The sequence below is a fragment of the Sceloporus undulatus genome, chromosome 6, assembly GCF_019175285.1.
Source record: "Sceloporus undulatus isolate JIND9_A2432 ecotype Alabama chromosome 6, SceUnd_v1.1, whole genome shotgun sequence".
Classification (NCBI taxonomy): domain Eukaryota; kingdom Metazoa; phylum Chordata; class Lepidosauria; order Squamata; family Phrynosomatidae; genus Sceloporus; species Sceloporus undulatus.
The window spans coordinates 127,123,643-127,135,122 of NC_056527.1; the positions used below are offsets into that span (position 1 = coordinate 127,123,643).

Here is an 11,480-nt window from a genome sequence, read left to right on the forward strand (position 1 = left end):
TCTTTTCCAATAACAAATATATAACTACATTACAGCTATAACATAATGAGAAATAACTTTGTTTACTTTTATAATTACAGTTAGGGGAAGAGTATCACATGGCTGAGATGCTGGATTGAGTTGAGCATCATGTTGTGTTGTGCATGGTGAGGCAAAAATGACATAGATGGGAAGATTGTGTATTTCATACCATGGCTGCAATTCTGCATGGGTCAGTGTAGCATACTAGTTCTACAGACTTATGCTAGGATGAGGCATATATCACCCTCAGATGAGAAATGAACTACAGCAGCACTGAGACCTTTGGAGGACCCTGGAGGATCGAAGCACTGATGTAGTCATTTCAGGTCTGGCTAGTGGGACATAGCCAGGCACTTCTCCGATCTGAGGCATGGAATGGGTGCTTTGTGTGTTGAGGGGCACTTCAGGGCTGAACAATAAATCTGTGAGAGGGGCTTTGGGTGCTGCAGAATGAGGAGGGTAGTACCAACCTCTACAGCACCCCAAAAAGGGCATGAGCAAGTACAAGGGAAACTTATATGTCTGTGTACGCCATTCACAGGATGTCAATCCACATATACAGTATAACACATAGGATTTCATCAGATAAGGAAGTAAATCCCAATTACACGTTTTGGCTGGGGATTATCACATGATATCAGCCCTCTTCTGTTGCTCAACTGGTGGGATACTGTTTGCAAAGTGTTTCTTTTTATTAATGCAAAAAACCCTTTCCCACTACTGTTGTGCTACCATTTGCAGTGCGATATTTCAATTCCACTTTATTGCTGATGTTAGGTAGTCATCAGGCAGGCTTTAGGGGTGGCTTAGGTGCCTTTTGCTTATGCGTGAGCATGGGAGAAGGAGGAGGGGTGGACATTTCCATTTGGTTTCCTTTTAATTGGCAAAGTACAGTAGCTGAGAAAATTTTAATGTTTTAAAAAATCTCCATTGGCAAATGACACCTCCCCAATTGGGTCTTGTCAGAGAGGGAGAGAAGGGAAAACCTTACCCATTGCTCCCTTCTCACCAACTTTTGCATCCAAGTAGCCCAGTTCCAGTCTCCTTTTCTCACGTTATTACTACCATTCTGCTGTTCTTGTTGTTAGATTTCAGATTTGAATAATCGCTGGCAGATTAATCGCTACTTTAGCTGCTGGCTTTTATCTGCCAGAGATGAACCAAGTCTATCCTGAATTAGGAAACTGCCTCCCATGGAAAACAAGGCCATTTAAAATGTAAGACTGTTTTATTGTCTGGGATGGGGACATCTCTGTGTGTGTGTGTGTGCCAAACTAGGAAAATATCTTGGAGGAGGTAGTGGATGGATGTCCCGAATGCTGTGTGTGATAAATTGTTAGCATGAGCAAAGGCTATAATGGAAAGGCTGGGAAGGTTCTGAAGGTGCACTAGGGAAGAGAGAAATGGCATTTTTGCATGCTTGCATGGCATTTTTTGCTTGCATGGCATTTTTTGAAAACAACACTATTTTAGTGAGAGAACAACCTCATGTGATAAAATACCAGCAGTTTATAGCATTCACACATTTTAAAATGTAAGTGAAAGGCAAATGGTGTTTCCAAGAAATATTCAAGCAAAGAGTTGGAAACATAACCAACTACTTTTTGGATCCTAGAAGTATAATCACAGCCAATGACTTTCAAAAAGTCGTGTTCCGAATCCTGACATCTTCCCCTTCAAAAAATGACAAAGGAAGGGGTTCATCTCTGCTCAGCCACCATGAAAGTAATTTTGAAATGACAGATCAGCTGCAGCTCCAAAGGAAAACAAGAAGCTTTAGCAACAGTACTCAGTGCAAAGAGAAGAGGCAAGAAAACTCAATAGGAGTCTAGTCTTGGAACTCAAAGAGGAAGAAATATCATGGGCATCACCTTCTCTGAAAGCTGTGTCACAGTATGGTTCTTATGTAGAGAACTATTTACTATGGAATCTCTTAAGCCAATCAGTGGAAGCTAGCTTCACAGCACATGAACCAGAGGTGGCTGGTGGTCCCACTGTTGTGGGAATGGTGAATCCACTCACAGTTTTACCGTCGCTCTCCCTGCACTCAGACATCAACTCAGAAACCTCAGCAAGCATGACCAAAGGTAACATATTGCAAGAATTATCATCCAAAATGCCTGGAGAGCCAAAGGTCCCCAAACCCTTTAATAAAGCATGTGCGTCTATACATACAGAGATGACATCCATGGAGGAAAATGTCCACAGTACACAGATATGGCTTTTGAAGGGGGAGGAAAAAAAAGTGGCAACCAGAGAAGCCACCATTTGACCTTCCAGAATCTTATCTAAAGTGGGAATGTTACTTGTTTGAGCAAGACATTCAAGCACAGCTGATGAAAGCAACTCCCTCTCCTGGATGTTACATTAAGGACAAGAAAGGCAGATTCCCAAAGCATTCCAGTATTTTTTTTAAGCAAAAGCAATAAGGTATTTTTTTATTTTTTTGTCATCTATAGATCTATGATGATGATGATGATGATGATGATGATGTAGGAACCAAAACAGTACAATTGCAGAAGTCATTTACAGCAGTCAAAATCCAGGTACCCCAAAATCCCAAGGAGAAAGACAACCTAGCAGGAAAAGGGACAACAGACTCTTTCTGCAGCTCAGTCCTCTTAACTCTTCCCAATGACCAGCATTTCTGAACGGAGCCAAGAATCTACCTGCATTTTCACACCAGAGGCATGATTTGGAAATAGAGGGGAGAAAAAAGAATTTTTGCCAAGAGGTTTAAGGAAAAGTAGAATACATTCTTGCCTGCTGTCTTTTTCTAGTTAGTTCTGTTTGTCTGACAGTTGTCACTCACTTCTTATGAAGGCTTTCCAGTTTAAGTACATACACACACAGTTGATTTTTGTCGACTCGTCCCTTTCCATTTCCTGGGAACACTCAAACCATAAAGGTACGATGAAAAGTGAACCAACCAAATAGCTTTTAATGTTTGTTCTTCTGCGACTCAAATACAATTGATCTTACACGGAAATAAAAATGTGCTTCCAAGCGGATTCCCCTTGAGCTGCCATTCAAAGCTACTATCACAATAGAAGGACCTTATGTCTCTTTCGGAAGAATATTTGACTTCAGCTTAAATCCAGGATCTAGGTCAGAGGGAAGCCAAGGAATTTAACCCTAAAATGTTCAGGTAGTTGGAGAGATATCTTAGCTTTATGTCTTTGATTTACTTTCAATGGCTACTGCTAGCTATAGGAACAGAAGAATCATGCCTTAGAATACACACACACACACACACACACACACACACACACACACACACACACAAACACACACACACACACAGTTTTTCTTTCTCTCCCAGGACAATTTTTCCATTGGAAACAATGGAGAGCCTCTCTCTCTCAATCTCTCTCTCTCTCTGCAATTAGTGAAATGTTTTCAAACACAACATTTTACTGCTTAACATGTCAGGAACTGTACTATGAAGATATCTCTGGGAGACAGTTTACTGTATTGCAGAACAATAAAATGCCTGTACATACTTGTAGACATATACAACATTTCGGTACCTAGTGGATACTGCCAACTCCATGAGAGTAGCATATGGGGGATGGAGGGGGCTTCATTGCTTGTGATAAGACACTATTAAAGAATTCAATATTTTCAACACTGAATTAAACTTGATATCAAAATGAGTGTGTGTGTGCGTCCTCTAGTCACCTTGTGACTTATGGCAACCACATGAATTTTGTAGGGTTTTCTTAGGCAAGGAATACTCAGAGGTGGTTTTGCCAGCTCCTTCCTCTGAAATATAGCCTACAACACTTGGTATCCCTTCTGCTAGTCTAATCCTTCAGATTGTGATTACTTCTATCCACATTTTACACTTTATTAAAAAACAAAAAACCCCCCAAATCTGTGGTTTCTGTTTTCATTTTTCACTGCTTCCTAGATGGCAAATATACAATATACATGCTTCAGTAGCACAGGGTGTGGCAATTCCCATAAAGTATATTCACATTTTGGCTTTTATAAATTGAAAGCTTTTTTTAACATTTTAAAATTTCACAAATGAACCAAACGGTGTGCTTGTTTATGCTAACTAAATTATGAATGAAGTATTTACTGTTACGAAAGCAGTAAATATGAAAATAAATACTGTATTGCATATATTTAACTGTCCCTCAAATGGTTATTCCCTCAATTACAAAAAGCGAAATTATTCATCCTTTCCAATGGCTTCAGAATTGACAGAAATTGTACCTCTCTACCTGCTTTTAGGTTTCCTGGAGGTTTCTGGCTGGCTATCGTGAAAAGGAGGATGCTGAATTACATCAGCCTTCGGTTTCATCCTGCAGGACTTTTCTTGTGTCCTTAACTGGTTTGCTTCACAAATTATACTGGCTGCACAGCTGCAAAAATGAATGGCATTGTTGCCATTCTTTAAACAAGGAATAACTGGTTGCATGTATTTTAAGCCAAAGAAGTGGAATCTCACCAATACAGCTGAAATTGGTCCAATTGCATGTGGCCTTCTAATTGGCAAATGCAGTTAGCCTTCTCATTGGCAAAGATGCCACCACTGTAAGAAGACACAGGGCTCATTCATACTATACGATGATAGTGCTTGAAGGCAGCAAACTACCAATCCAGGATCCCATAGGATGAAACCATGGCAGTCAAAGTGAAATAACAGCAGTGTAGCGCAATTCTTGTGCTTGGCCTAAGGTGCTTTCTGGAGGAGATGCAAATATGGTCCACTTCACAAGGGTTATTGTAAACCAAGACTTCAAATTAAAAATGCTAGACAAAGTAGTCCCTGAGTTTAAGGCTGCAACTCTAAGTAGCCACAAGCCTGAATTAAGGCCACAGCTCCCTGCTCAGCTTTTTAATATATATATATATAAATACAATAAAAAGAAGCATTGCATCTGCCTTTAAAATTGTGATTTCTTTTCTTTGGAATTTTAAACAGGACATCAATCCAATCTGTAACATACAGGAGATCTACTGGAACATCTTAAAAATGGGAAAGCAAGAAAGGACTGTAGTTCAGTGATAAAGCAAATGCTTTGGAACTAGAAAATCCCATATTTGATCTGTGGCATCTCCAGGTATGCTAAACCCTCATTAGTAACCTTGGAATGCCACTCAATATAAACCAAGATAATACTTGAGGCAAATAAGACCAGTTATCTGACTTGATGGCAAGTAGCCTGTGGACTGATGGGTTGCTATCTATCTGTGTCTCCTTCCAAAGCATACCTGTCTATTGCCAAGCCACTTATGTGTGTCTGATATACCGATTGGATCGAAAGGATAGCCGAGGGTAGGTTGGCGTGGAGGGAGGGGGGAGGCAGGCAGAGTTGAAATATTAAAATGAACATGGCCTAAGCTGAATCCTCCTGTTCCATAACCCCTAACCTATTGACAGACGGTATCCCAGGGAAAAGGTGCGATGCCCAGACTCGCAGCTGAAATAGTGCTCCTACTGCCATCTTATTCCTGAAGGGAGTAAAAGTGTTTGCTAGCCAACAGCAACTAGGCAAAGCCAACCCATTTTACACACAGTCTTGGTAATACCAACAACTCAACCTCATCCAATCTGCTTGACAGATAGGTTACACATAACAGAGCCTTGTTCTCCACCCCATTCCTTGAATGACATCCAACATACAGTGAGAGAGAGCAAGAGAGAGAGAGCCAGTGGAGCACACCAGACCATGAAAGAAGAATGGATTCCCCAATATTTGGCCAAGGAGAATGAAACTGGATGATGAGATGGGATACAAATAAAGTTATATTGTGCCTGATGGTTGGTATACCATCTTTCCACTGCAAGAATAATGCCCTCTGGGGCATCACTTTATTCACACTGTGTGTTCATGATGAATTCAGGATGTAAAATATGGTGGATATATCAAGGTTGAGCACCCTCCAGATGTTGTTAAATAACAGTTCCCACCAAGCAGAGCTAGCTTGCTCAATGATGAGGGATGATGCGGACTCTAATCTAGTAACATCTGGCAAGCCACAGGTTTCCCCAGCCCTGTTCTAGAATGTGATGGTATTCATGACACACACAGATACACCTGAAAAAGCAAACCCAAATAAACTGTACAAACCTAAACAGCATCCCAGTGAGTTGTCATTTAATACTCCCTTGGGTCACCAGCTATTAGGGAGAAATACATTCTGCCAGCAAAGCCAAGCAATAAGCATCACCAAGAGGTTGGCCTTTCTCCACCTCGGTCGGAAAATTCAACTTTTATTACTCCCAAGCTCTAGAGAGATGTTCGCCATTAAAAATCAAGAAACAACAATATGAATGGAGATATATGAACATGTCCCCGCTCTTTGGGATTTGTTATCTGGAGCAAGTGGGTTGCAAGGTGCATGCAGCCCTGTTCGGCAAAAAGTGTAAGGTGGGGAAGAACGCACCTTAAATCTGCAAAGCCAACTTAGGTTTGGGCTGGTACTACAAGGGGCTGATGTGATATAGAAATCTAAATAAAATAAAACAGGAGAGCTGTACCCAGTTGCCATGTTTTGTCTCAGAAGGTGTGCAATAGCTATACAAGGAAAGAAGTCACTGACAGGGCAAGAGGCTTGCATGTAGGCACATACTCTTTCCCACTCTCTCCAGCTTTTGTTCAACGCTAGATGGTGCTGTAGTCTTTTCATACATGCTTTCTGGGAAGGCTATGAAATTGTGCTATTCCCCCACCAACCCAAACACACTTTTCTTAAGTCTTTCTCCCTTACAATTTCTCTATATTTCTCAGAACTTCACACTCTACTCAACCGAGTCATCTCCAGAGAAATGCTTAGGAGGAAATCTACACATGGAGCGATAATGCATAGTGGCAGAAGGTGGAGTTGGGAATCAGGTAGTAACTAACTACACAGTGGGAGGGGGCCAGTTTCTTCATAGCTTCTCTGCGAGAAGAGACAAATAGAGAGCATGCACATCAGGGACTGAAGTGCAAGATGTCCCTTTCCCATGATGTGCTGCCTGGGCTTGGCTGGTCACAACCAGAATTATTTTAACTCAAAAACCGAGACTATATTTGATGTCCCATTCAGCCAGGTTGCACCGCCTCATTCTGCGGCACAAGACTTACAAGCACAGTGCCCCCCAATTCCATACCCAACCGTTAAGGTCATTCACTTTTTTTGCATTTAATGTGTCACGAGTTGGTCATGCTGCACTTTAGGTCTGTGCCTCGGTTTGTATATCGTGTACAATACAGGCAGCCAACTGGTGAATGCAAGAGAGCACACACTACAGGGTAGATATAGCCAAGTATTCATTTATTAACAAAATAAGACTTACCAGAACGGAGCTCATTCACCCAAAAATGATCTGCAGCCTTCCATGCTGCGATAGACTGGGGACTGGGGAGGCTCTCCAAACCCTAATGGCTGTCCCATTCCCATTGGTCAAGAGAAATGGGGCAATGGAGGCCATTAGGGAGGTTTAGGTGGTCATTTTGTTTTTGTTTGGGTATTGTTATTATTATTATTATTTTTTTTTGGTATGTAGATTTGAGTCTACAGTCGAGGGGCATTGCCACCCCACGGGCGAGCGAGACTCCTTGCAAAGAATCCCAGCTTGAGCTAAGCTAAGCAAAAGTTCTTCATTTGGCGCACATAAAGAAAGTTCTTCCATTCCTGTCCCTCAAGGATGTTTGCCAATGCTTTTTCTTTTTTAAAAAAAATAAAATAAAATCCAGATCCTTTTAAAGGAAGGAAAAAAGGAACCAAAGAAAAAAGGGAGAGGTGTGCCGTCGCTGGTGGAATGTCCTTCTTTCCGGATGCCAGTGTCTTCAGCAAAATCCAGGTAAGCAGGCAGATTGGCATCCCAGCTGGCTTTCTCTCTCTCTTTCTTGGGCATCCACTAACTCTGAAAGTGTGGCAAGCTTGGACTTTATAGGAGAGAAAAGACATTGACTTTAGGAGAGCAGGAGTCACACAACCGATCCAGGGCGCTTTCTCACAGCACCCTGGCATCAAAGCGGTGGCATATGCCACGGTGGCGCTCTTCTGATCCTGTCGTTAGAACAAAGCTGTGGGCGTCTCCCGTTTTTGACTTGACCACCCGCCACCCTTTTTCCTTTGAACATGATACAAAGGGGGAAAAAGAAATAAAAGACATTACATTTCTGGTAACTATACAAAAGGAAGAGAAACTGAATTTTTTTGTTGTTTAAAAAAAGGGTTAAAAACAAAAGAAAGGAGCAGAGGGAGAAATGCATTTTGTTGAAATTCATGCAAAACAGTTCACGGGGACTGGGAGATATTGTTTTTAAAACATAAAAGGAGAGGGGAAAAAGAAGAGAAAACCACCATCAAGAACCCCCCCCCACACACCTGCAAAATGAAAAATTAAGTTGGGTATTTTTGTTGGTTTGGAGACACTTTTTTTTGCATACCATCGATTCATTGGTGTATTAATGCACTTCGATTCCCAGCTTTTTAAGCTAACATACAGTAAATAAATACAAAATCCTGGGCAAGGGCATAAGGGAGGGTGAGGCGATAAGACGCAGGGGGTGGCAAGCTGGAGTTACTGGTATCCAAGTGCGGAGGCTGAGGTTAGTCTTTGGCCATAAAGGGCATAAGGAGAGTAGTAGGGTCCAGCAGTGGGTAAAGAGGGCACCGACAGTGCCCCAGCTGCAGGCAAATGGCTCTTGCCATAAGGATGGTACCGGCTTAGTCCCAAAGTGTGCGGGCTTCTCAAGGAAAAGGAGCCAGGTAAAGAGCTGGGGCTGCCAGGGGCAGTGGGTGGCAGATGGAGGTGGCATGAAGCCGCTGTGCCCAGGCCAGAGGTAGGGTACCCAGCTAAGAGTTTCTCCGCCCCAGGCAGAGTGGTGTGGGTCCGTAAGTGGGCCAAGAGTTCCTCCGAGGTGGCAAACCTCTTGTCGCAGGGTCCACTGGCCGACACCCAGTTGCATATGTGGCTGAGGGCATCGTTTTGGATCATGAAGCCGTAGGTGTAGAGCGGGTGGCCTGGCAGGCTCGGGGTGGCACTGGAAGAGAGGGCAGTGTGGAGCGGGTGAGTGGGGTAGACTAGCGGGTAACCATTTTTCAGGCTGCTGGCCGGGTCATGGACGCAGCTGGAGCAGTTGCTGGTGCCCAAGTGGGAGGCGCTGTGGTAGCTGAGGCAATAGGGGTCTCGGCATAATCCTTGCATGAAGGAAGGCGGGGAGGCCCCCGTCAAAGGGCTGGAGCTGGGGGGCTTCCCTGGCAAGCCCAAGGCCCCCGGCAACTGACTGCTCACCAGGCTGGGCTTGGTAGGATCCAAAGTGGGCATGAACTGAGATGGGTAGCCTGCATAGGCCCCGACAATGGAGCCGTGGTAGCCGATGCCGGAAGGGGGCAAGGGGAAGACTGAGTGGCCCGGCTTGTAAGGGGAGACTGGAGCCACATGGCCCGGGGCTGCCAAAGATGGAGGGGGCTCTGATTTACGTCCAGTGCCAGCCTCCACGACGTGAGTTCCTCCAGGCTCGTTGCTGTTGCCCTCTGGGGTGGCTTTGCCCATCATGTCGGGCTCCTTTTTCTCCTCAGGGCCTTTGCAATCCGCCTGTTGGGGAGAACTGCCCCGGGAGGAGCCCCCAGGAGAAGAGGAAGCTGAGGAAGAAGAAGCAACAGTGTGAGGAGGAGGGAATGGCGGGCAATTGCTGCTGGGCACGCGGAAGCCGGCCTTCTCGGCTCCTTGGCTGGATGCCCCTACGGCTCCTCCATCCTTCCTTGGCTCCCCTCCTCCTCCTCCTCCTCCTCCTCCTCCGCTGCTGCTGCCTCCTTTGGCATAAGGCTTGAAGCTGGACTTGTCCTCGACAGGAGGGTCGCCCAGTTGCTTGAGGGCAGCGGTGGCCGGGCGGCTGCTGGACTCCTTCTCTGTTCCAGAGAGGCCTGACGAAGCTCCGGCGTTGAGTTTGGAAGCTGGCGGGGGATCCGGCTTGCCAATCTGGGAGCAGGTTTGGGCCAAGAGTGCCAAGGGGCTTTTTTTGGCATCCAGCTGGAAAAGAAAAAGCAAGGGAAGAGGAGAAAGAGAAAGAGAAGCGGTCAGACCTGCCCTGTCCCAAAAGGAGGTCCACCCTTGGGCTTTCCCCCCTTCCTTCCTTCCTTCCTTCCTTCCTCTTTCCCTCTCTCCGGCCACTTCTTCTTCAAGGCTTTTCCAATGAAGGAGACCCTCTTAGCCCTCCTTGGAAGAAACCTTGCCCAGAAAACCCTAAGAGAGGCTTCCTAGATGTTGAAAAGGACTGGAAGGTGCCCAACAAAATGGGCTAGTTTTTTTCTGAGAGGGGGCTGCCCTTGCGCTCCTTGGGTCAGTGTGACTCTGTGGCTGAGCCAGATCCTCCTTCGAAACTGAGAAAGTGTGACTCCTGCAAGGGCACCCCAGGAGCCTGACCCTCCTTTGAAGCAAAGACAGTGTGACTTTCCTTTGAAGCCAAGTCAGTCTGATTCGCCCAAGGGCACCCTGGGAACCTTTGAGGCTGAGACAGTGTGGCTCATCTCAAGTCACTCTGCGGGGTCCCATGGCTTGAGCCTGACCCTCCTTTGGGGCTGAGACAGTGTGACTGGCCCAAGGGCACCCTAAGGGGGCGTCTTAATGAACTCCCCTCCCTTTTCCAGACACCACCGGGCTGAAGGGGTCTCCTTTCCACTCCTGCTGCCTGCCTTCTTTCCTTCCTTCCTTCCTCCTTCTCTCCCTCCCTTCTTTCTTTCCTCCCTCGCCTCGGACGGCTGAGAAACCTGGGACGGCTCTTAGCCCCCCAAAAACCTCCAACCCCCCCAAAAGTGTCCCCAGGAACCTGATCTTGGGGCGCCTGGGGATGGGGGTTGGATCCTGGTTTCATTGCCTTGCTTCAAGGCTCAGCAAGGTCCAATGATGAATGCGGGATGGAAGCGGGTCGGGTCTCCAATACGGCTGCTTACCTCGATGGGGCTGACCGGGGTGGAGGAGAGGGGCTGGAGGTATTCCGGGTGGAGGAGGTGTCCTCCGTGGGCGCTGAGCATCTTCAGCAGCCGGATGGGGAGCCGCTTGGCTTGGCGCTGGGGGTCCTCCGGAGGGAGCGGGGAGGAAGGGGGCTCCGCGGGGACGAGGCTGCTCTGGGCTTGGTCTGCAGCAGCGGCGGAGCCAGCGCTCATTTGGGGCAGCAGCAGCCGCCCAGGGGCCCGAGGGGAGAGCGGGGCAGAAGCCAGAGCCCCCGGGACCCTCGCCCTCCGCCGATCCCAGGAGCAGAAGCCGCCCTGCTGCCTGCCTCTGTCCAAGGCGAAGAAGCAGGAGGAGAAGAAGAGCTGGGATCTGCAGTTCCCCTCCAAGGCAATGGCCCAGCCCTCCAATCGGGGAAGGGCCAGCAGAAAGGGGCGGGGATGAAGCAGGGAGGGAGGGAGGGAGGGAAGGAGGAGGCAGTGCTGCCTAGTGGGAAGGGAGGAGAGGCTGCAAGGGAGCGCCTGCTTGCTCTCTCTTTCGTCTTGGGATGCCTTCCGCA

The 11,480-nt window shown here is 46.5% G+C and overlaps 1 protein-coding gene across 2 annotated transcripts in view; it reads right to left on the reverse strand.

Moving 5' to 3' along the window:
• ZNF703 (zinc finger protein 703) overlaps window positions 1-11,246 on the reverse strand; it is a 27,428-nt gene extending 16,182 nt beyond the window's left edge. Inside the window, exons 1-2 of one of the 2 annotated variants that reach the window (XR_006104352.1) lie at window positions 10,924-11,246; window positions 7,319-10,003 (exon numbers count right to left, since the gene is read on the reverse strand). Coding sequence is in view for 1 of the 2 variants with exons in the window: in XM_042471045.1 (XP_042326979.1) it covers window positions 8,552-10,003; window positions 10,924-11,136 (1,665 nt within the window). In the remaining variant the exon portion in view is untranslated. Of the gene's footprint in view, window positions 1-7,287; window positions 10,004-10,923 lie in introns of those variants that run through there. The other variant, XM_042471045.1, reaches the window with a different exon arrangement.
• Window positions 11,247-11,480: the final 234 nt, after the last annotated feature.